Here is a 26,249-nt window from a genome sequence, read left to right as displayed (position 1 = left end):
TCACAACTTTGCTACCAAACCCGCTCCGTGCGGAATATAGTAATTATTAAGGCAACACCATTTAAATGTTTGTGTACGTCGTATCGTGTTTATGTTTATGTTCTGCATATTTTAATTATGTGTTTGCCAAAGTTTTTAGCTTATAATCTCTAGGCATTGCAAATAGATATGTAGACTGATTCAATTGAATAATCGTTAGACTATTTGACGGAAATAAAGTAAACTATTTTGTGTTCTATGAACACAACAATTGCAAGGTTATATTTAGGTGTTTTTAAGGTTAACTGTTACATTTATTGCAAATGTACAGCCTTGAAGATCCAAAGAGACATAAAACGCATTTAAGCGCCATCAACCAACACATTTATTGATCATTAATCCTTTAACAGCTTTGTTCAGGGCTTCTGTAAAGCCTACGTCTCTTGAACACAGATAAATATGTATTTTCATGTAAATCCTGACTACGATTTAAACTTTTACTGCATGTACTAGAATATTAATAGTGGACTTGGTATTTTATGTTTAAGATTTTGAAAAAAAAATCCTTATATGACATAAGCACATTTTGCTATTTTCCCAGTTATTTAAACAATAGATTTGTATCTTTACTTGGTTGATATGGTCCACAAAATAGTAACAGATAGTTAGCAGTTATCAGAAAAATATACTAGGGCTCTGAGCTCCCGTCACAACAAAGCAAGCTAGCTCACAACGTGTTAGATCATGCTTACTTCCTTGCTTTACTCAATACTATTCTACTGTACCTGGTCTAAGTCCCAACGGAACAATTAGTGCTAATATGTTTCAAGTTTATTGGACGTAAACCTACTTTGTGCACTTTTCGTAAATAAAAGACTTAATGGACCCGGGTCACTTATAAACATTTTTAAACCAAACCTGTAACGGATAGGTCGAGTGACAAAGCAAAAGTTTAAAATATTCATATTGGTACTTCCCGAGTAGAGACCACAACTTGCTTTTCACACAGAATATGTAATCAGCTCATTTGAATGGACTTAGTTCTCCTGGCAGATTTTTATCTTGGTTAACTTACTATGTTGACAAAAAATGTTTTGTTTCCTAACTGATTGTGTTTTTGTTTCGTCAGAATGTATTTTTTTTTTATTTACACGGTTTTTACCACATTTGTTTTGAAAATAGAGGGATAAATTATTCATAATGACTTACTTTTGTGTAACTAAACCAATATTTAATACATTAAAACACTAAATGTCTATTAAGACAGTAGAAACAGTCAATTTGTTGTTTTATGAGAATTGTGATATTTTAAGGAAGTTTTTATAGGGCTAGTTTAAACACTACACTAATTGCTCCTGTTCTTAAATTAGCATTGAAAACAAAACTTTCTACTTTTTAAACTATTTTACTCAGTTTAGTTTACCTTAGTTTAATACAAAAAAACAAAAATAATGGGTTTTTTTTATAAATATACCATGTCGTTTCGGAATAAAAATCATGGTTGTTTGGTAACTTGCAGGATAGTAGCATTGAATCCGTCCAACCTCTATACAGTGTTTGGTTAGCTGAGTGATTAAGGCTCGCCTACAAATTGCCGATTCAATCCTGTGAATTCACCTCTAGACCCAGGTTGGGCTATCAGTTATCAATGTTGTATGAAAAAAGTCAATTTATACATGACTTACTTGACTTATTTCCTTGAGCTCCTAGGGGACCTTATAGGGCCTCCTTATAGGGCCTCGACGAACACTCTCCAATTTATACATGACTAGACGTCAATTTATACGTATACATGACTAGGATTTTGACGGATCTTTTTGAATTAAAAAAAGTCAATGATGTAAAACGTGCTGAAGTTACCATGGTTACCATAGGTTCCGGCGCACGCCGCTGTAGTTTACGTAGCGCGTACGCCGTAACTACATGGCGCTCCAAGCGGTGTGCGCCAGAAGCTATGGTAACCGCAGCACAGCTGACGGTCTATATTTAATTCTTTTTGTCTATGGTAAAACACACAAAAAGAATCAAAATAAAATTTCATGATATTTAGACTATATTTTAAAGGAAGGTTAGAATTAGTTGTCTTCTGGACCCATTGGGATTGAGCTGGTCTAGTGTTAGAGCAAAGAGCTTTAAAGCCCGAGGTCTCGTGTTCAATTCCCACCAATCGCCAATGGTTTTTTCTATGTGATAGTGCCAGGACCCTCTGGGACTAATTTTAAGTAATGTGTAAAACAGTTCCGGGCTAGAAACTAGAGTTCTAGGATATGAAGTTGGGACACAAAAATATTTTTATTTAAAACTGTATTTTTTTTATTGTCAGTAAACAATTAACAATCGTACAAACTGCATCGGTTTATGAGCTACATTATACATTTTATTGATAGAACCACGCTACAACTTAATCTCTGGTGACAGTTTAAACTGCAATGCAAATATTACAAGCTGGCCCCATCACAACAAGAGGACAATGCCTGGACCACAATAGTACAATAGCAGCAAACAAAAACGCCCGTAGGAGTCTGTTCTAATCACAATAGTTGCCTTCCTTTTTCACAGTTGCTGCTCTTGTATACGTGGTATCTCGCTCTGCAGGTTCATTCAAACCAAGCTCATTTGTTTCTTCTCGGTTGTAATTACTTTTTAGCATAATAATTTACAATATAGTTACACAACCATATACAATACAACCATATACAATACAACCATATACAATATAGCATATATACCATATACGATATAGTTAGATAATTTTGAGAACTAGGGAATATATAATTTACACTATAGTTGCTTTCAGATCAGTCAAAGCCACTTAAATCATGATTTTTAAAGAAGTGAGTCATTCAAACAATGTCTATAAATTAAATAAAGTTTAATTTAAAGTTTAAATTATAAAGATACAATGTTTAACTTCACTGTTTAAAGTCAATGTAAAACCGTGTGTTTCTAATAACCTATGATTTAACAATGAGTAAATTAGTTAAAAACATTTAATATATAGTTATTTGTTTCAATTCCTATTTACATAAGAATATTTGTTTTTTTAATAAAAATAATTCGTCAAGTTGGTCGTCAAAAGCGACCAACTTATCCGCTTCCACATGAAACACGCATCAAAACAGGGTTATTATTTTACAATAGGATAAGTCTACTTGCACAGGGTGTGGTTTTTATAACAGCCTGTTTGGAGAAACATTAATTTAACCATTGCTAGCCCCACCAGCCCCCCCACCTACGTGTATAAATAAATTACAAATAATTAATAATTAATTTATAATAAATAAATAATTAATAAATATATTTAGTCGATATCAGTGCACTCCAACATGTCCCAACATGAATCAATTTTCAAAAACAGTAACAATTTTCATTCAATGGTACAACATGCTTCGCTTTGCTCCTATTCAATGACATATTCAGCTACCAATGATTGTAGGTGCTTTAAAAAGCTTTGCCTTTATGACCAAGAATGTACAGGTTGTCCATAGTTTTGAAATTTACGTCTGGATTTCAACTAAGCAAACTATTTGCAAAAAATCTTTACTAAACCGCTTCGAAGACCCTATCTCCCTGACAAAGCTACAGTTTATGAAACGTTGTATAAAGAACATTTTGAATAATAACTATTCAATAGCTGGCCCTGTTTATTGTTTAATTGACCGGTTTCATTTATTGGAAACTCACTTAATTGATACACCATGGGGAATATGTAGCAACTTGCTGCTTGTATGAATTGGTTGCTTATCGTTTAAATAAATAAACAAAACAGTGGTGAGTAATCAAATTCAATTTTATATTAACCACAGTAGTCTTGAATCAAAAAATTTTTTCAACCGACCAATTTAAACGAATTTAAAGAGCCTGTTTATTGTTTTTTTTTTCATCTTCAATAGTACCCAACTTTAGAATACCCAGAAATATAATCACAAAATGTTTTATTACCAGATATCCATCTAATATAAGATGTTTAAGCAAGATTAAGTGGCCAAGTTTCAGGGCGAGTCACGGATCTCGAGTACCTAATGTTCAGTTTTACCCTGATCGTACCAGGGATTAAGTTAATGTCGGAACAGAGGAAAGCACTTAATCCACCTAACTCTTCCTATTAGCCAGCAGTTCTTTAATCACTTCGTTTCCCCCTTTTCATAAAGTTCCCTCCGCTAATAGTTTTCTGCGATAAGTGGAAGTAATTTTGATTTCCCAAAGATGAAGAAGTTTCTCGAAGTTTATCTGGTTTTGATTTTCTCTCCATTGGCAATGATTCTGACAGTTATACATAAAACGTGATTTTTGTTTGGATTTAATATTGTGATCGGAATTTGTTGACAAAAACAATACCGTGTGCCTCGTCTATGTAAATATCTCCCCTTTTAGTAAAACCAAATTGATTAGTTTAAATATAATGTTATTACTTGATATATCAGTCAGAATAATTTACATGATGTGCACAAGGAACTTTCATTTTATAAACTTTATGTCTATGACCATCAAGTATTTTCGCTTTTTTACATGAAAAAACTTACACTTGGTCTAACACCACTGTTTTTTTTTTTTTTTTTTTTTTATTTAAAGACTAGCTAACATCTCTACGTAGGGAAAATAAATATAGCAGTACCACTTTCTAAAAAGTACATTTAATCCTAAAATGAACTAAGCCTATTATTTTGGACCATGTAATCAGGACCATACAAATGTGGGTTTTTACCCCCCTCCCCCTCCAAAAAAAATTAAAACCATTAAGAACAAATTCATTCGTTGCACAAATTCGCTGCAACCAAACTTCAGTCGTAATAAACGTTTTTTACATCCAAGTATACTCTTAAACATAAAAATCTTTTAAAATCCTATTCTACAATAATTAAATTCGAGTTCCTCTATTTCTGACTGAGATGTAGACGAGTCACGACCCATGATACATGTTCCAACATGTCAAGTCGAGTAGCAACCCTGTGGTTGGCAGTTGGTAAGGTAATGTTTGGAGTTGGTTGTTGGCCAACTGTTGGATTGTTTCGCTTCCCGGGGATCTGCAACATCAATACAAGCTAATAGCCTACGCAGATGGGTATGTTTTAGTTGTGAACTAATATAAGTGACCTGAACGAAACATTTAGGCCTACCAGTTATCATTTTAAATGCATAAACAAAAATGAATATTAAAATTACATCAATATCATTTGCAGTCTAGGACTCTGAAACTGTAGAAAGAGATAGAATAAATCATTTGTTAGATAATAAATCAAAAAAATAATTAAAAAGTTGTGTCCTTAAATTAGTGGGTTTTTTCTTCATTTCTAATGTGTTAAAGACAAGTTTTTTAATCATTATTTAAAAAAAAGGACATGTTCCATAAAATTACAATCTGAGGTCCCATTCTTGTTCTTTGGATCAAATCTGATAAGGATTGGGTTTGATTCAATAATATACAGGTAAAGGGAAATGCATAGCTGATAAATTAAAGTATACTTTGACCCTTTTTCGTCAACACAGCAAAAAGCAGCAGTTTTTAATACATGCATTCTTATTCTAAAGTTGATTGTTTACTCCCTAGGGAGTATAAACTCTTTTTAGTCCCTAGAGAGTAAAAGTCAGCTGTTCTGTCAACTCAGTTGTAAACTTCGACTATAAGCAATCTCATGAATCGAAATTTTTCATAGATTGATTTAATCGGTTGTAGCTTATTGCCAAAAGTTCAACATGTCCATAGTGTACTAACACAATCGCAATAGACGAATTGGAATCAAGTGAGTAATGTTTGTTCCAAACCGAAAATAAGTTGGAATTCGTTTTGAGAGGTTATTTTACATGAAAAGTAATTTTTTTCCTAACTTAGTTTGTTAAATAATGTTGCAACATTACGAAAAACATCTCAAGGGTAAAAGTGTGTTTTCAAACCTCGCTCAAAGGATTCAGTCTATGGCCTCACTAGGACAATAAAGATGAAATGGTACATTTCATCACTATGAAATGTACCGTTTCATCTTTGAAAGCTTGAAAAACTATTATCAACAATATAAATGTTAAGGAAATCCTTGCATGATTTAATTGTCTGACTACTTCACCATCTTCACTGTAAATCATCATAATGACACAGTATTTCAATAGTGTTCTTACACAAACCTTGTGTGTTCCCAGAGGGTTGGGTGTGACCTTGAGATAGGCTCCGGCAAGAAGGTGGACGAGTGTGGAGTCTGCGGAGGAGATGGGTCATCCTGTGCACAGCCTCTGTACCACTGGGCTGAGGCTCCTGTGTCTCTGTGTTCCGTCTCCTGTGGAGGGGGTGAGTAGTTTTAGCATTCAGTTTGAGGATTTAAATAAAACTTTATTTTAGTAATCCTGAACATCTAATCTTGCAAATCCCCAAGGGCCATGGGACTGCGTGGAACGGTTTGAGCAAAGCAAGAGATGAGCTTGTACTTTACAAAAATGAAAACTACTGATTCAAAAATATTAGAGGGGACGCCAGAATGTAAACCCTAGGCATCACTCCCAACCACGTGTCCGTTAAATAGTTAAAACAGGTGTTAAGGCCATCAAAAATTTCCTTTTTTATAAAAATAAACCGACACCTAGCAAATTTACTTTAGGGCTGTGCCTGATACCACTTTTTGGGTAGTCTACGACCACCGTGTTTTTTTTTTCCTTTTAGAGCTTACAGAGGTCAGAAGACAGTCTTTTTCCAAATCATTTTATGAGACTTTCTTGATGTATCTTGAAGAATTGTTGCAGAGTTACCCCCAAATAAATACGAGATTAAACTCAAGAACTAAGTAACACTGTACACTAATGCTCTCTTACACTCACCATCATTGTGGAGTTGAAGACAGTTTTAGGTATGTGTTGTCTGATACATGTAGAATAAATTTTGATTATTACTATATATTTTTCTTTGTTCCAACTAACTACGTCCATTAAATTTAAACGAAACAAAAAAAAATATTGCTTGTGAACCAGAAATGTGATCAGAAAGTGACAGGGTAAAAACTATAGTATAACTCTAATAGACATTGTTGAATGTTGTTCAAAGGTTTATTGCGGACTTTTTCCATCACGATAGTTTTTACCATCGTGATGGAAAATGTCTCCAATAAACCTTTAAACAACTCTACTAATAGACACTTCATTGATGATTTATTTGTGTTAAATTCTAAGTTGTACCCTTTTTCCTCAAAGGCTTAGAGTTTCTAAAATGTATAGTAACATTTTGGTCCCTCTTAATATTTTTTATAGTTTATATATATATATATATATATAAGTAGATAGTAATGTACCAATCCTAGACCAAAAAAGGAAGACTTTAATAATTTAATGAAATTTGTTGTTTTTCAATACTAATATGTTAAATTTTTGCCTCTTTTAGGCCAATTTCTAACATTTTCATATTTTTCTAGAAAAAGTATATAATTTTGATGAAATTTTCATGAATATGTCTATATTTTCCATAAAATTGAGTACAAAACAAAATGTTTTTAAAAACAAGTAAAATTTTAAAATTTAATGAGTAGTTTTTATACAAATTTAACTAAAACAGTTTCTTTATCTTTGAATGTTTTAATTTCAGTAATAATTAAGTTTAAATCTTTTTTATTTAATTCTTTAATTGTTTTTTCATCAAATATATTAATAAATCTATGAGGCAAATGAACTTTACATTTTTCTAATTCAACAATAACTGTTGGTCCATATTTATCTTTAACTTTTTCAAATTTTTCTATTTTATATTTTGTATTCAATTCTAAACTTTTTATTGGTTTATATTCTTTGAATTTACATTCTCCAATATTATTAATCTCTTCTAATAGATCCATTTATTACAAAAAATAATTATAGAAATTTTAAACAGTTAATAATTGAAATATATGAAAAGAATTTTAAATATCACACAACAGTTTGTTAGAACTGTTGTGTGATATTTAAAATTCTATTTTTTTAAATAATATCTGATGTATCACTTATGTTATCAGAAAAACCATTATGTTAATTTATTATGCATGGATCATTTAAAGTTGATAGATGTTTTAAGAATTTTAAAAAAATATCATCAAAATCTGGTTTTATATAAAAATCCATATCTAAAAGTTTAAAAATCATTGGTAATAGTTTCTTAAATGATATATTTCTTTTTGTAAAACTGAAATATGCATTAAAAATTACTGTAATATTTCTTTTATCTTCAAAATTTAATTCAAAATCAATATTGAATATTTTGTTTAAGAATTGATAGTAAAATATCCAGTTTGTATAATTTCTTTGTTTTAAGAATAATTTTATATTTTTAGGTGTTATTTCAAAACTATTGTCTAAAATACATAATGTATAGATTTCATTGATTAATTGTTGTGTACGATATGGTTGAAAATGATTAAATTCTCTTAAAATATTTATAAGATGTTTGTTCTTATTCTTTCGTCTATTAATCTTTTTTTCAGAAATAATTTTTTTACATATATTACATCCTATACAATTTTCAATAATTGTAAAGTTATTAAAATTATGACATCTATAACATACATACATTTATATATAAAATTTTTATATCTAAATGGAAGAACTTATTCAGTGTCATAAATGTAAGAAGAAAACTAAAAATATTAATCCAGAAATTGTTGAAATGAAGAATGGTTTGTTTAGAATTGCTACCAAGTGTTCAATATGTAAAACAAATAAAAGTAAAATAATTAAAAAAGAAATTAAACCAATAATAAAAAAGGAAGTAAATAAAAAAGATCAAATAATTGAAGCTAAAGAAATTCATGCTCCAATAAGAAAAAAATTTCCAAAAAGAAAGATAGTTACATTAGGTATTGATGATTTATGGGCAGCTGATTTGATCATTATGAAAAGTTATGAAAAAGAAAATGATGGTTATAAATATATGTTGAATGTTATTGATACATTTTCTAAATATGTTTGGTCAAAACCTTTAAAGAAAAAAGATGCAAAATGTGTATCTATAGCATTTGAACAAATTATAAAAGATGCATTAAAAATTGGTCATAAATCACCAAACTTATTACATACAGATAAAGGACTAGAATTTATAAATAAAGAATTTAATGGAGTTTTAAAAAAGTATAATATTAAATTGTATCATACAGAAAATGAAGAAAAATCAAGTATTATTGAAAGATATAACAGGACTCAAAATGAAAAAATGAAAGTTCTATTTGAAATTAATAAAAATTTTAGATGGATTGATATTCTTCAAAAAATAGTTAAAGAATATAATAATTCATATCATTCAACAATTAAAATGAAACCAACTGATGTAAATAAAGAAAATGAAAATAATTTATTAGATACAGTTTTTAAATATATCCCACCAAAAATAATTACAAAATCTAAATTTAAAATAAATGATAGAGTTAGAATAGGAAACAAAAAATCAACTTTTTCAAATAAATATAAAAACAATTGGTCAAGAGAAATATTTGCTGTTTCTAGAATTAATAATACAAATCCTGTTACATATAGTATTAAAGACTTGAATGATGAAGATATAATTGGTAGTTTTTATGATTATGAATTGAAGAAAACTAATTTGTAAAATTTTATACTATATAAATGGAGAAAAAATGTATAAGGTGTAATTTATATAAAGATGTATCTGAATTTTCAAAAATGAAATCAGCAAAAGATGGTTTATATTATTATTGTAAAGAATGTTATAAAAGTTATAAAAAGGAATTATTTGATAATATTAAAGTAATTGAAATAAATCAAAAAGAGTGTTTGAATTGTAAAGAAATTAAAGACATATCAAATTTTCATAAAAATTACTATAGTAAAGATAAAAAGTTGGCAATTTGTATTGAATGTATTAGACATATGTTTTTAAAACCACAAATGTGTGAATGTGGAAGAAGTATTAAATGGGTCAATAACTATTCAAAACATTTAGAAACTAAAATTCATAAAGAAAATATAACAAATAAGATGAATTAATAAACTAGTTTATAAAAGTTTTATTGAAAACAAATACTCTAGAAAATATAAATTGACTAGTTGATTACTAATTTTATAAAAAAAATACTCTAGAAAAAATAAATTAATCATTAATTTGGGTATATTACTTATATTTTATAAAAACATATTTTCTAAATAAAAATTATTTTTATTAAATAAAGGAATTTTTTCTCATCTAAATGGAAAGACGAAATGAAAATATATTATGTCCTTATTGTATTAAAAATATATATTCTAAAAACTATGCAAGACATTACAACTCAAAGAAACATTTAGAAAATAAAATAAAATATGAAAATAAAGTTAATAATTTAAAAATATGGTGTAAACAAAATTATATTAATGATTATAAAAACAAAAATCTAGATCAATTAAAAGAAATAAAAAAGTCATATGATCCAACAAACTATTCTTTATTTAAAGAAGAAAAATTAAAGGAAATTGCTAACAAACTATCTGTTAGAAACTATACAAATTTAGTAAGAAATGAACTGATTAAAAGACTAAATAAAATTAAACAAAATCCTAATAATTTAAAATATAGATCATTGAAATTTATTCAAGATTTAGCTGTTAAAAATAATATTAAAATTGTAAATAAAACTAGAAAGGAATTGACTGAATTATTGACTGATCATCTTAAAAATAAACCAATTCTAAAAGAAAATATAATAAATATTCAAGAAGCTTCTTCATTAAAAGGTTATTTTCAAGAATATATTCTAACAAATTCAAATGATGGTTTGGATATATCTGATTATTTAGAATCACAAAGAAGTGAAATTCAAAAATTAATTGAAAAACAAAAATTTAAAAATATAAAAGGACAATTAGCTTTAACATGTGAATATCAAAGAAAATTGGTTAGTGGTGAAAATCAAACCAGTACAATGTATTTTGCTCTTAGGAGTTCAGATATCTTAAATATTAATGAATTTATGAATGATCAGTTTAAAAAATTAATATTAAGAGAAAATTTGAATCAACCATCAAATGGTAGTGGTTGGTCATTAAGTAGATGTTTAGAATTAAATCTCAAATTGTATAAAGTTAATTCATTAAATGCTGGTTCATATATTGAACTACCAAATAAAATCAAAAACAAGAAGAGTTGTATAAATTTTAAAAATAAAGATGAATATTGCTTCATTTATGCAATTAGATGTGCGATTGATAAATATAAAAATAGAAAATTAGATCATCCAGATAGGGTTAAACAGTATCAGAGTTATATAAATGATGAAATTTTTAAAGGTTTTGATTATCCAATAACATTAAAAGACATAAAATTTTTTGAAAAAAGATCATTTGATCCTAAATATAACTATCCATCCATGTCAATTAATGTTTATAGAATTGATGAAGATGAAAAGATTGTTCCATTACAAATATCTGAAAATTATGATGCAAAATTAGACATTGATTTGTTGTATTATAAAGATGGGGACAACTCACATTACATATTAATAACTGATTTAAGTAAATTAGTTTCTAACCAAGTTTCAAAAGATGGTCATAAACTATATATTTGTAGACGATGTTTGACACATTTTTATAAAAATAGTGATTTGAATAATCATTTAATAATTTGTAAATCTCTTGAACCTTGTCGACCAATTATGCCATTTCCTGGTGAAACTGTTAAGTTTGAAAATTATTGTAAAAAACTTGAACATCCTTTTGTAATTTATATGGATTTTGAAAGCATTCTGAAAAAGATTAATACTTGTGAAAATAATCCAAACAACTCATATACAAATAAAATTCAGAAACATATACCTTATGGATTCACAATTTATTTAGTTTCTAGAGTGACTAATAAAATATATAAACCAATTTGTTATAGAGCAAAAACAGATGAAGAGTTGAAAAATGTACCAAATAAATTATTTGAATACTTAGATGAGATTTCAAAGTATATAGCTAAAAAATATAATTCGAAAAACAAAAAGCCTATGAGTTTAACTAAAAATGAAGAAATTGAATATCATAAAGCAAGTGTTTGTCATATTTGTGAAACTATTGGTTTTGATAATGACACAAGACGAAAGGTAAGAGATCACTGTCATTTAACAGGAAAATTTAGAGGTGCAGCACATTCAAGTTGTAATTTAAATCTAAAATTTCCACAAAATATACCTGTGTTTTGTCATAATAGTTCAAACTATGATACACATTTGTTTATTAAAGAATTAGCAAAAAAATATGGTAAAATTGATTTAATAGCAAATACTGATGAAAAATATATAAATTATTCAGTTAATTCAGGATATGGTTATGAATTTGAAGATGATAAACCTAGAAAATTTGTAAAATTCTCATTTGTAGATACGTTTAGATTTATGGCCTCATCAATTGATAAGTTAGCTAAAAATCTGAAAGAATTTAAACACTTGACTAAATTTATAAAAAACATTGATATAATTAAAAAAGATGATGAAACATTTGAAATATTATCTTCTAAAGGTATATTTCCTTATGAGTTTATAGATGATATTGAAAAATTAAATTATGATAAAATATTAGATAAAGCACAGTTTTATAGTTCTTTAACTGATGAAAATATTAGTGATGATGATTATAAATACTATCTAAAAGTTTGGAATAAATTAAAAGTTAAAACATTAGGAAATTATTCTGATTTGTACAATATTCAAGATGTGATGTTATTAGCTGATATATTTGAAAATTTTAGATCAGTTTGTTTAAAGAACTATCAATTAGATCCTGCACATTATTTAACATCACCATCATTAGCATGGGACTCTATGTTAAAATTAACAAAAATAGAATTAGAATTGATAAGCGATTATGATATGTATTTGATGATTGAAAAAGGTATAAGAGGTGGAATTTCTCAATGTGTCACAAGGTATTGTAAAGCAAATAACAAATATACCAAAAATTATGATCCTAATAAACCTGAAAATTACATGTTATATGTAGATGCAAACAATTTATATGGATGGGCCTTAAGTCAAAAACTACCATATAAAGATATTAAATGGATGAATCCAAATGTATATACAACTAATGAATGGAAAGAAACTATATTAGAATTAGATGAAAATGCTGATTATGGCTATATATTAGATGTTGATTTAGAATATCCAAAGGAATTACATGATAATCACAAGGATTTACCATTAGCTCCTGAACATTATAATAATAAGCTTTGTACTACATTATTTGATAAAAAAGACTATGTGGTTCATTCAAGAAACTTAAAATATTACCTAAAACAAGGTCTAGAATTAAAAAGAGTAAATCGAGTAATAGCATTTGATCAAGATAACTATATGGAAAAATATATAAAACTGAACACAAAATTAAGAGCTCAATCAAAATCAGACTTTGAAAAAGACTTCTTTAAGTTAATGAATAATTCTGTATTTGGTAAAACAATGGAAAATGTAAGGAATAGATGTAATATAAAATTAGGTGATGAAGAATATTCATTAAAACAAGCTAAAAAACCAAACTTTAAAACGTTTAGTATATTTGATAAAAATTGTATTGCTTCACATTTGATTAAAGAAAAAGTTAAATTTGATAAACCAATATATGTGGGATTTTCAGTTTTAGAATTATCAAAATTATTAATGTATGAATTTTACTATGATAAGCTAAAGAAATATGATCCAAAGCAAAATTATTATATATGGACACTGATAGTTATTTTGTGGAATTAAAGAAAGATCCTTATAAAATTATTAAAGAAAATATAAATGAGTTTGATACAAGTGATTATAAAAAAGATCATGAGTGTTACACTGAAAAAAATAAAAAAGTAATTGGTAAATTTAAAGATGAGCTAAATGGTGAAATACTAGAAGAATATTGTGGATTAAGATCAAAATTATATAGTTATGAATTTAACAATAAAAATCCTGTAAAATGTAAAGGTATCAAGAAAAGTGTTGTAAATAAGACAATTAATATGAGTGATTTTAAGAAATGCTTGTTTGATGATATAGAACAATATAGAACAATGACATGTATTAGAAGTTATAAACATGAATTGTATACTATTAGAATAAACAAATTAGCTTTGAGTAATAAGGATGATAAAAGATTTGTATGTGAAAATAGAATTGATACATTACCTTGGGGACATAAAAATATAATTTAAACATAAATAAATGGAAATAATAATCATACCAAAAGAATTAATAGACAGTGAATATGATCAAAAATTGTTTTTGTTTAAAACTAAATTATCAAATAAATATTTAATTTATCTTTTTAAATATAAAGGATATTATGTTTATCACAATGCCTTTAATTTTAATATAAAACCATTCTTATATAAAGTTATACAATATGTTAAAGAAAGTTTTAAGGAAAATGATCAAAATGTAATTAATTTAAGATTTTAAAATTAGTGAATATAAACCTGATTCATGAATTAATATATTTTTATTTTTAAATATAAAATTATTATTAAATAAATCAATAGTTGTCATTATTTATATAGAAAAAAATTTAAGTTAGAAATTTTGTTTTAATCTTAAATACACAATATTCTTAACATTTTTATTATTTATCAAATTTCCTTCATTATCTTGAATAGATATTACAATATTTTGAATTTTATTAATATTTTTTAAAGGAACATAGTCTATTTGATTTGGTTTTTCACTTATTTTTGAACCATATTTAACATTTGGATAAAAAGTATATAGAATTTCTGATTCTTTATGTAAATGCGAGTGATCATTATGATTTTCAAAGCTAGGTTCAACCAAATTACAATGGATTTCTAAAACATCAAAAGATCTTAATTTAGGTAACTTAATTCCTTTAATTAAAGTGTCTGGTTCAATCATTTCATCCTTTAAACCTAATAAATCAGTTATAATAGCTGTTACTATAATTTTAACAGGTGATTTTATCACAATAAGAGAACCCTCATTTTCTATTAAAAACTCATTTTCATCAAAATTATCTGCTTTCTTTTTAAATTCTTTTAAGCTATTTTTAAAGTTTTCTTTTATAGTTTCTAATGTGTGATATCCTTTGTTTAAATTAAAATATTGATTTATTTCTTTTTCACCATTCTTAATAGTAAAACCATATACATTTTTATAATCATTTGGTACATTTAATACAAAATTATCCGAATAAAATCCACAAAGACCAATACTATAATTTCCGTCCAAATGAATTGGATGTTCTAATCTTAGTTCAATCTTTGAAGAATTGCCTGTAATTTTAAATAATTTCATCTTATTTAAATGGAAAATTTTTTAAAGGAAAAAAATAAGATAAAATTTGATACATATGATGAAAAAATCAAGAATAATCAACCAATTAGATTGTTAATAATAGGATCAAGTGGTTCTGGTAAAACAACATTACTATTAAATTTCATCTATAAAAGATTGATACCATACACAAATTTATATGTTTTTAGTAAATCACTAGAGCAGCCTGCATACATAAAATTACAACATAGATTTAAAAATATTGAAATGAACATTAACAAAAAAGTTGCAAATTTCTTTGGTTCATGTGAAGATATAATTTCATTAAATGATTGTAAACCAAATTCATTAATTGTTTTTGATGATTGTATTTTAGAAAATCAAGATAAAATAAAAGAGTATTTTGTAATGGGTAGACATAAAAACATATCATGTATTTATCTTTCACAATGTTATTCAAAAGTTGACATTAAATTAATAAGAAATAATTTAAATATGTTATGTATTTTTAAGCAAAATAATCATTATGTAAAACAAATTTTTGATCATTTTGTAGGTTCTGATATGTCATTTAATGAATTTAAGGATATTTGTAATGATTGTTGGAAAGAAAATTATGGATTTTTAACTATGAATTTGATATTAAAAACAAATGAAGGAAAATATATGAATAAGTTTTCTAATATAAAATTTTCTTCTAAATAAATGTGGTGTATGCTTGATTTAATTGTTGATAAAATATTTGTTATAATAATATTTGCCTTATCTTTAGTGTTTATTTTTCTTATTAAATTTACAGAAAATAAAAAATGATGTGTTTGTGTTTAATTTTAGATTTACTTATTATTTTTGTTTTATTTATATTAATCATTAGTGTAGTGTTGATTGTGCTTAATCGACATAGTTTATGTTTATGTTAACATGGTTTATGTTTGTGTTAACATCATTTATGTTTATGTTAACATATTTTTTCTTTTAATAAATGGATAACATAACTGTTGACAAAGCTAAAAAGTTAGATGAAATTGAAAAAAAATTAATAAAAGAATTTAAAAATCAGATTAAAATTGATGAAAATTATGAACAAATTAAACAAAAAGCATATGAACCAATAACATCTGCAATTGGTAAAGTAGAAAATAAAATTGGTGATGTTTTAAATGAAAATAAAAATTTAATGGATTTAGTACCTATTGTTAATCAATTTGCAAACATATCAATACCACAATCTGAAGAAGAATTTATGTTACCTTCAAGTACTCCATTTAGACCAATAAGAGAACAAATTATTGAAGAAGAATCAACATTTATAGATCCAAATATTGTTTCACCTCAAATATTAAATAAAATCATTGGTCCAATTGCACAAAAATATTTACCTAGAGCAAAAGATGATAAATTTGGTTTGTATTGGGATAAACATAAAAAATCATTTATGATTGGTGATAAAATAACAGTAATTGATAATGATGATTTACTTGTTAATGGTAAAACATATACTGGCACTCAAGGTTTATGGAGATTATTGACATATAAAGACAAACCAGATGATAATTTATATAGTCAAGATGATTTAAATAATTACTCAAAAATTTTATGGGAAACAGATTCAATTTATAAAAATAATGATCCAAGTACTAGAAAACCAAAATCAAGTAAAGGTAATAAATATATGAATTTGATTAAATTTATTTGGGATTCTAAAGAAAATATTGAAGGATCTGGTATAAGAAAATATTCAGAAAATAAAATTGAATACAGATATATTGATGATTTAAACAAATTAGAAAGTATAATCAATTATATATATGCTCAAGAAAAAGCTGGAAATAATAACTTTATCAATGAAAAAAGGGCTATTAAAGATTTTATTTCAAACAAATTAGATGAATTAATTGAAAAACCTGATGGTATAAAATATTTAAAAAGAATATTACCAACTATAACATCACCAATTATAGGTTCAGGATTATTAAATGATTTTATAAATAATTTACCATTTGAATTGCATGTACCTGGTTTTCAATATCTAGGACCTGGAACTAAGCTACAAAAAAGATTAAAAAGAGGTGATCCTGGAATAAATGATTTAGATAAAGCTGCTAAAGAACATGATATATTTTATAGAGATCATAAAGATACAGAATCTAGAAATGATATTGCTGATAAAATATTACAAGATAAAGCATGGGATATAGCAACATCTAGTGATAATGATATAGGTGAAAGATTAGTTGCTTTACCAACATCAGGTACTATGTGGTTAAAAAGAAAATTTGGAATGGGATTAGAAATAGGATTAAAATTTTAACCTATATAAATGGAGAAAGTTAAGGCAAATTTAACTGATTATCAAAAATCTAAAATTAAATCTGCTTTTAAGAAAAATAAAAATTTGACTATACAATTTGAAATAGATCAATTTAAAAATGGTAATGATGTATTATTATTAACTAAAAGACAATTGAATAAATTAGAAAAACATAAAAAATTAAATACTGGATTAAGACTTGAATTTTCTTATAATCAACTTAAACAAATAAAAGATGGTGGTTTATTAAATGAAATATTAAATGTTGCTGATTATATTCCTGGCATAAATAGTTTAACACCAAAAGTTAGAAGAGGAGCTAAAGTAGTAAAAGACAATGTTATTCCAAAATTTAGAGAATTTATAAATTGGTTAGATCAAGAATTAGCTAATGTAAAAGGATCTGGATTAGATGAAAAAACATTAAAATATGTTAAGAAAAAAATTTCAACCCATTGACTTTAGCTGATTTAGAAAAAGTATGTCAAAATATTAAGAATTTTAGAGGTGTTTTTATGAGAGATATGCTTCCAAAAACTGTTAATAAATTTGAATGTGGTATAGTCAATTTAGATTCATTTTCTGGTAATGGAACTCATTGGATATGTTATTATAAAAAAGATAAAATTAAATATTACTTTGATTCTTATGGAAAAATTGTTAATAAACCTTTTAAGGAAATTGTTAAATATTTAGGAAAAGACAATATATTTTTTAATGATTCACAAATTCAAAATTATGATGATCCACCTATATGTGGTCATTTGTGTGTTTTTGTATTAAATGAGTTAAATAAAAATACAAGATTTGATAACATAATCAATAAATTAATTCTTAATAAATATGGATTCATTAAATATATTTGATCTATTTGGTAGACAGAAAAAAGATTTAATTGAAGTAAAAAATGATTATATTAATTCAAAATTAAATTCCATTTTTAATGATATTAATAAGGATTTAAAAAACCATATTAAGAAAACTAATAATTTGGTTAATGCTATTAGTTTATCTAAAAATTATTTAAGTATTAATTCTAGAAGAATTGTTAATGTAAAACCAAGTATTAATGATTATGATGTTGTTATAAAATCTGAGTTAAATGAAGTTTTAAATTCTATTATTAAGGTTGGTAATGATCATTCAAAAACTAAACAGGATTTAAATGAATTGGTTAATTCATTATTTAATCTAAAAATGTATGTTGAAGATTTAGAAAAACAACTTGAAGATAAACTTGCTGAAAAAATAAGATTAGTAACTGCTGGATTAGCACAAATATTAGAAGATAAACTTAATACAGAAAACCAAGAAGATCAATAATTTTTACTATATAAATGGAGTTTATTTACTGTCTTAAATGTAAACAAAAAACCAATTCTAAAGACATTCAAACAATAAAATTAAAAAATAAAAATATGGTTAAAGCAAAATGTTGTATATGTAATTCAAAGAAAAGTAGTTTTACAAAAATTTCCTCCTAATAAATGGCTCTATATAATTCATTTGATTATTTCATTATCAGAAACCAATTTCTATTAACCAATGAAGATTGGGATATTATTTCAGAAAAATATGAATTGAATGAAGATATGATCAGATTGTTTCAAAATAAACTAAATTGGGAAAAAATTGCACAATATCAAACATTAAGTATACAATTTATTGATGAGTTTATTAATTATCAACTTAATGCTTATATTAATTTGGTTTGTAAGTATCAAAATTTAGATGAAGATTTTATTGATAAATATAAAAATGATTTGGATTGGGAAATAGTGTTACAATATCAAAATATATCAGCAAAATTCATCATAGATCATGCACTGAATATTGAACAGTTTAAAGAAAAAATGGATTATGACGAGATTGATTAAATTATTCCAAAAAGATTTATAAAACTATTCTTTATTACAAAAATTTTACTGGTTTTAAAAAACCTTTTTCTTTCCATATTTTTTTCATAAATTTCTCCTTAATAAATGGCTAATACTTATGAAATTGAAAGAGCTGAATATAAAAATTTTTATCCTTTATCTAAACTACATTTGAATGAACCAAACAAAAAAACTGAATTTAATATTGATTTTGGAGATGGTTTTTGTACATCTAAATTTCAATTTTATATTTCAGGAACACTAAAAAAATCTGATGATAGAGACTATGGTGCTACAGATAATGTAAAGTTGATTAATAATTTTGTACCATTCTTATTTTCAAAAATTGAAATTAGAAAACATAATAAATTAATTGAGGAAATTGAATATCCTGGACAATTAAGTACAATAAAAGGTACTGTTACTTATTCAAAAACAGAAGCAGTATCCAACATTTGTAATGGATTTCAATCAGATTTCAAAAAAACATTTGAAGCTGTGGGTAATCTATCACATTTTGGATTAGGTTTCTTTGAAAATGTTAATGTTCCAATATACAAAGGAGGATTCAATATATGTTTTGTTAGATCTGAAGATAATGATGCCATTTTTAGATGGAAAACTAAAAAAGTTGATGGAACTTTTGATGATACTACATTACCAAGTGCTGGAAAAATAATTATTGATGACTTTTTTATTAGAGTTCCAATAATTGAGTATAAAACTACAAGTAAAATTCAATATATTAATGAAATAACTAAAAAAGAAAAAATACTATTTCACTTTAATCATTGGCAATGTATTGAACAAAAGACAATAACTGGAAAAACAGTTAGTTTTGATATAACAAATATTTATCGAAACATCTATAATCCAAAATTTATAATAATTGGTTTTCAAAAAGGTAGAACTAATGATCAATTATATGACACTTCAAAATTTGATAGTATGTATATTAAAAATATTAGAGTAAAATTAAATGGTCACTATTATCCTGATGAATTAATAAATCTAGATATAAATAATGAAAAATTTAGAATTGTATATCAAATGTATCAAGATTATAAAAAGGTTTATTATAACAATAGTGAAATGTATTATGATCCAACAGAATTCATTGAAAATAGACCATTATATGTGATTGATACAACAAAAACTCCTGTTAATATTTCTGGTTCAAAGAATGATATTATTATAAATATGGATTTTGATTATGATATAACTGTTGCTAGTAAAACTAATTGCTATGTGGTTGTTGTGTCTGAAAGATTATTAGAGTATAATGTGATTAAAAATGATATAACTGAAATCAAATAAAATTATTATAAAACCACCATTTATTTACTACTTTTTGACATATTTTTCAAAATATTATTATATTTTATGAATAATGAGACTACTATTGTTAATTTAAAATTTGTTTCATAAAAAAATATTAATAAATAAAAATTTTTGATTTTCAAGGTCACAAGAAATAAATATTTTAAATTTTATTATTCAATAAATTTGTACTTACCTTATAGATATATCATACCAAATTTCATGAAAATATCTTTAAAAACAAAGAAGTTATTAAGGTTTTTAGTTTAAGGGTAGTTCACCCTAAATTGGAAAATTTTAGTAAAAACATTGATTTTAAACATAATTTTTCATAATTTTTAAGTTTTAGAATTATTCAATAATTTTTTACATTTTTATAAATAAAATACAAAATAAGGGATGAAACTACCCTTAACATAAGTCAAAAACATTCTTTAATATTCAATGAGTGTATGTTTCAAATTTGGTTAAGATTGGTTTAAAAACACTCAAGTTATAACATACAATATATTTCAAATAATTTCATTCGATACTAACAATCGAATAATAAGTTGAAACATTCGATATTAACAGTTAAATTACTGAATAGGAATTCAAAATAACTCACACAAACATAAACAAATAATATTTACTAAACATTTCAGATTTATCAAAGCGTGCATTCAATGCACGCTTTCGTTGAACATCATTTGGTTTGGCAAAAAAAAAAAACTGTCAAATAAAACAGCACAGTCACTTAAATTTTTTTACACAAAATATTTACTGTACAATTCAGATTTATCAAAGCGTGCTTTAGAAGCACACTGTCCTTGAATATCATATGGTTTGGCAAAAAACTATCAAACAAAGCAGCAATCACTTGACCTTGAAAATTCTGATTGTTTTATAAACAAGTTATGATTACAAACAATAAAAATAGTCTATAAATAGTTCAATAAATCACTTTTACTTATTAAAATATTAGTTAAAAACACTTGAACAATCCAAATATGGTGATGAACACTTCAAACACATTTCACTTCACAACACGATAGTTTCACAATTTTCATAGTTAATCTTCTTTATACTTCATCTTCAATCAATAAATAATAAACTTTTACCATCAATAAACTCTTATTTTAAATATTTCTTCATAAAACAAAATGAGAATATACATAGAAAATCAGCCAGTCGACAGAGCCACACCCATTATGATAGCTAATGACGAGATTTTTGCTAACTTGACACTTTTTTTTTTTGTTCAATCGGCTAGTTTCATTAGCTAACTATTTAACCATTGATTATACATTTTAAGCATTAATTATAAAATACTTTTCGATTAGTTTAGATAAATCAAAATAATTATTTTAATCCACACTACAATTTACTAACATTCAACTGGTTATTATTTTATTCAATCACTTATTTTCATAAAAAGATCGACCAAACAAATTAGGCCATAGACTAATATTCCTTCAATAAGATTATATTTACAACACAATTTATTTTTGTTGATTTTTACATTATCTTTAATCGTACAGAAATGTATAATATATGAAATAGCATTAATTTTTAACAAGCTTTTCATTGGTGATATTTATTTTCAATTTAAATCAATACTTATCTTTTTATCTTAAGATTATCATTTTGTTAACATTTTTATGATTTCACAATTGAAATATATAAAAAGATATTTTTGATAATTAAACCTTAAATAAACCTTTACAAACTTGTTTTTTTAATCAATAAATCTACTTCAAGATTTTTATGATATAAAAAACTTTAATAATTTTGATAAATTTCATGTTTTTTAATAGTTTATTTAATAATTAAACCTTTATAAACTCATTTTTAATCATTTATTAACGCGTCGCGATTTTTGCGACGCGTCAAATATTTAATAAATTCCATAAATTTAATAATTTATTTGATAATTAAACCTTAAATAAACCTTTACAAACTTGTTTTTTTAATCAATAAATCTACTTCAAGATTTTTATGATATAAAAAACTTTAATAATTTTGATAAATTTCATATTTTTTAATAGTTTATTTAATAATTAAACCTTTATAAACTCATTTTTAATCATTTATTAACGCGTCGCGATTTTTGCGACGCGTCAAATATTTAATAAATTCCATAAATTTAATAATTTATTTGATAATTAAACCTTAAATAAACCTTTACAAACTTGTTTTTTCAATCAATTAATCTACTCTAAGATTTTTATGGTATAAAAAAACTTTAATAATTCTAAAAATTTCATATTTTTTAATAGTTTATTTAATAATTAAACCTTTATAAACTAATTTTTTATCATTTATTAACGCGTCGCAAATAAACTATTAAAAAACATGAAATTTATTAGAATTATTAAAGTTTTTTATATCATAAAAATCTTAGAGTAGATTAATTGATTGAAAAAACAAGTTTGTAAAGGTTTATTTAAGGTTTAATTATCAAATAAATTATTAAATTTATGGAATTTATTAAATATTTGACGCGTCGCAAAAATCGCGACGCGTTAATAAATGATTAAAAATGAGTTTATCTATATATTAATTTGAAACTGTTTTTCTTTGTCATAGCTAAATTGAGAGAACGGCTGGTCGTAGAAACTCGGTAGAGGTGTCTAAAGAAAGGTCTTGGTCTGTAGATGAGCCATCAAAAGAGAAACGTGGTAAATTCCCTTGGGGCTCTGCCCCAGTGGCCTTTGAATTTCCATCCCATGTTATTCTTATGGAGGAAAAACTGGGTTTTTGTCCCAGCTAATTTGAGAGAACGGCTGGGCGTAAAAACTTGGTAGGGGTCTCTAAAGAAAGGTCTTGGTCTGTAGATGAGCCATCAAAAGAGGAACGAGGTCAATTCCCTCGGGGCTCTGCCCCAGAAGCCTTTAAAGTTGCCTCTTCAGATTTGTTTACATTACGACCATATGCATAATTCTACACTACTTTTTAATGAAACATCTGTTAATATTTAAATTGTAATTTATTGAATTTGCCAAAATGAAGTACAGTATTTGTAATGGGTTTTTCTGATTTTAAAATGGATTTTCTTCTGCATCGTGTCATGTTTTGCAATATAATGTTCTATTACCAAATCAGTGGAAAATCCTATTATCACAGTAACTCTTAAAATTATTTCTTTTGGAGTTAACTTATATCTATTGTATGGGTTGGTTTCTGCCTTTTTTACCCCTTCTTGGAGATTGTACGTAGGTGATATTCGTTGGCATATTCAATCTGTAGACGAAACTTGGGTTGGTGTAATTATTAGAATGGAAAAGAGTGAGAAATCCTGGACAATTTGATATAGGCTAAAAATAAAACTGAATTAACACTGTTCTAGATTTCTTGAGCAATCATTGAAATAACCGATTTGCAAACAATGGAAACATAGAAAAAGTCATAGAACACAGCCAAGTAGAAGAAATAGAAATAATGTTTTTTTTTTTCATTTATAATCGTTATCATAGACAACCTAATGCGGCTATGAGAGGGAAAATTTTGTAGAAAACACTAAAAAAGCAAGATCAGCTTTTTGAAAAAAGATAAGATATTTACAAAAAATTTTGATTATATCTAACTGTTGTGTAGATTTTGAGTATTTCCATAATCTTTGAGTCGCCTGTAATGGAATTGCTCGAATTCGAGCAACAGGTACACTAGTAAAGGTTTAATTATTAAATAAACTATTAAAAAATATGAAATTTATCAAAATTATTAAAGTTTTTTATATCATAAAAATCTTGAAGTAGATTTATTGATTAAAAAAACAAGTTTGTAAAGGTTTATTTAAGGTTTAATTATCAAATAAATTATTAAATTTATGGAATTTATTATTTAAAATTCTTTTCATATATTTCAATTATTAACTGTTTAAAATTTCTATAATTATTTTTGTAATAAATGGATCTACTAGAAGAGATTAATAATATTGGAGAATGTAAATTCAAAGAATATAAACCAATAAAAAGTTTAGAATTGAATACAAAATATAAAATAGAAAAATTTGAAAAAGTTAAAGATAAATATGGACCAACAGTTATTGTTGAATTAGAAAAATGTAAAGTTCATTTGCCTCATAGATTTATTAATATATTTGATGAAAAAACAATTAAAGAATTAAATAAAAAAGATTTAAACTTAATTATTACTGAAATTAAAACATTCAAAGATAAAGAAACTGTTTTAGTTAAATTTGTATAAAAACTACTCATTAAATTTTAAAATTTTACTTGTTTTTAAAAACATTTTGTTTTGTACTCAATTTTATGGAAAATATAGACATATTCATGAAAATTTCATCAAAATTATATACTTTTTCTAGAAAAATATGAAAATGTTAGAAATTGGCCTAAAAGAGGCAAAAATTTAACATATTAGTATTGAAAAACAACAAATTTCATTAAATTATTAAAGTCTTCCTTTTTTGGTCTAGGATTGGTACATTACTATCTACTTATATATATATATATATATAAATTAACTATCTTCAAACCACTATCTTTTGATAACTCTTCTCTTCCTACCTCACAGGATACAAGATGTCGCAAGCAGTTTGTCGCAACAGAGTCACCGGAGCCGATGTCGACTCTCAGCTGTGCAACGCATCTCAGCAGCCTGAACCTCAAGTTGTGGAGTGCAATACCCATCGATGTCCTCCCAAGTGAGTCCTAGTTTACTCAGCCTTGTATTATAAAATGATTGTCGAAATTTATCAATGGATATAAAAGACAGTTTTGTTTGTACATTGCATATAATCTACAATCTATTTTTTTTCGTTTCATAGCCTCAGGAATCCAAAACAAATCTTACTTTTGTTTCTGTGTATTTTTTGTGTCACCAAATATTGCAATTTACTGTACCTACTCGGAGAAACTGGCAGTGATCAAGATTCAACCATTTTCCTATATTCACCAATGTTCTAGAGTGATTTTATGTATTTTAACGAGGCCTAACCTACTTTTATATATAAAATTGTATGTTCAAGAGCTCAGTTTCTCACGATACTGGACATTTTTTCTACTAATTGAAAAAGTACTTTAATATTATCTGTTAAAGTGTAAAGGCAAACTATTCCTCTTAATAATACCACACACCCTGTTGAAGAGTACGGTTAAAGAAACTACTAATGGTCATTAATTATTGGGGGAACTCACAACAATTAATGAACAGAAGCTGTATGTATCATAATGATAATTAAAAATTATGTTACTGACTGGCCCCAAAGTAAACACGATTTTATGAATATTAAATGGAACCGTCAAACCAGTCGCTACAACAAATAGGCATTCGGTCCAGTGACATAATTTGTTTATGTTTATGATTCAAACAATTTCTGTTCTAATATTCGTGGAAACCCCTAATTTTTCAAACTATAGTATATGGAGTAGAACCTCTTTAATCCGAACTAATTGGGACCAGGAGTAGTTCGGACTATTGAATAGTTTGGATTACAGAACATATTGTTGTTTTTACATAACAATAGCTAAAACATGGCTAAAATTGATCAACATTATTTTGGGGAAAGTGACAAAATGTTTTATAAGGTAAAATACAGTGTTTATTTAATACAGTAGTAAACATGGTGAATAAAACGTACTGTAAATT

General features: G+C 25.7%; 1 protein-coding gene across 1 annotated transcript in view; it reads left to right on the top strand.

The window, feature by feature from the left end:
* Positions 1 to 26,249, top strand: part of LOC128996523 (protein madd-4-like) — a 125,940-nt gene that overhangs the window by 69,742 nt on the left and 29,949 nt on the right. Inside the window, exons 5-6 of the mRNA XM_054421904.1 lie at positions 6,112 to 6,256; positions 25,176 to 25,305. Of these exons, the coding sequence (XP_054277879.1) occupies positions 6,112 to 6,256; positions 25,176 to 25,305 (275 nt within the window). The remainder of the gene's footprint in view (positions 1 to 6,111; positions 6,257 to 25,175; positions 25,306 to 26,249) is intronic.

The sequence above is a fragment of the Macrosteles quadrilineatus genome, unplaced genomic scaffold (assembly GCF_028750875.1).
Source record: "Macrosteles quadrilineatus isolate MER2022 unplaced genomic scaffold, UCM_ALF_1.0 Scaffold_6__1_contigs__length_79288215, whole genome shotgun sequence".
Lineage (NCBI taxonomy): Eukaryota > Metazoa > Arthropoda > Insecta > Hemiptera > Cicadellidae > Macrosteles > Macrosteles quadrilineatus.
The sequence above is the reverse complement of the archived record's forward strand: the minus strand, read 5'-3'. Positions and strand labels throughout refer to the sequence as shown.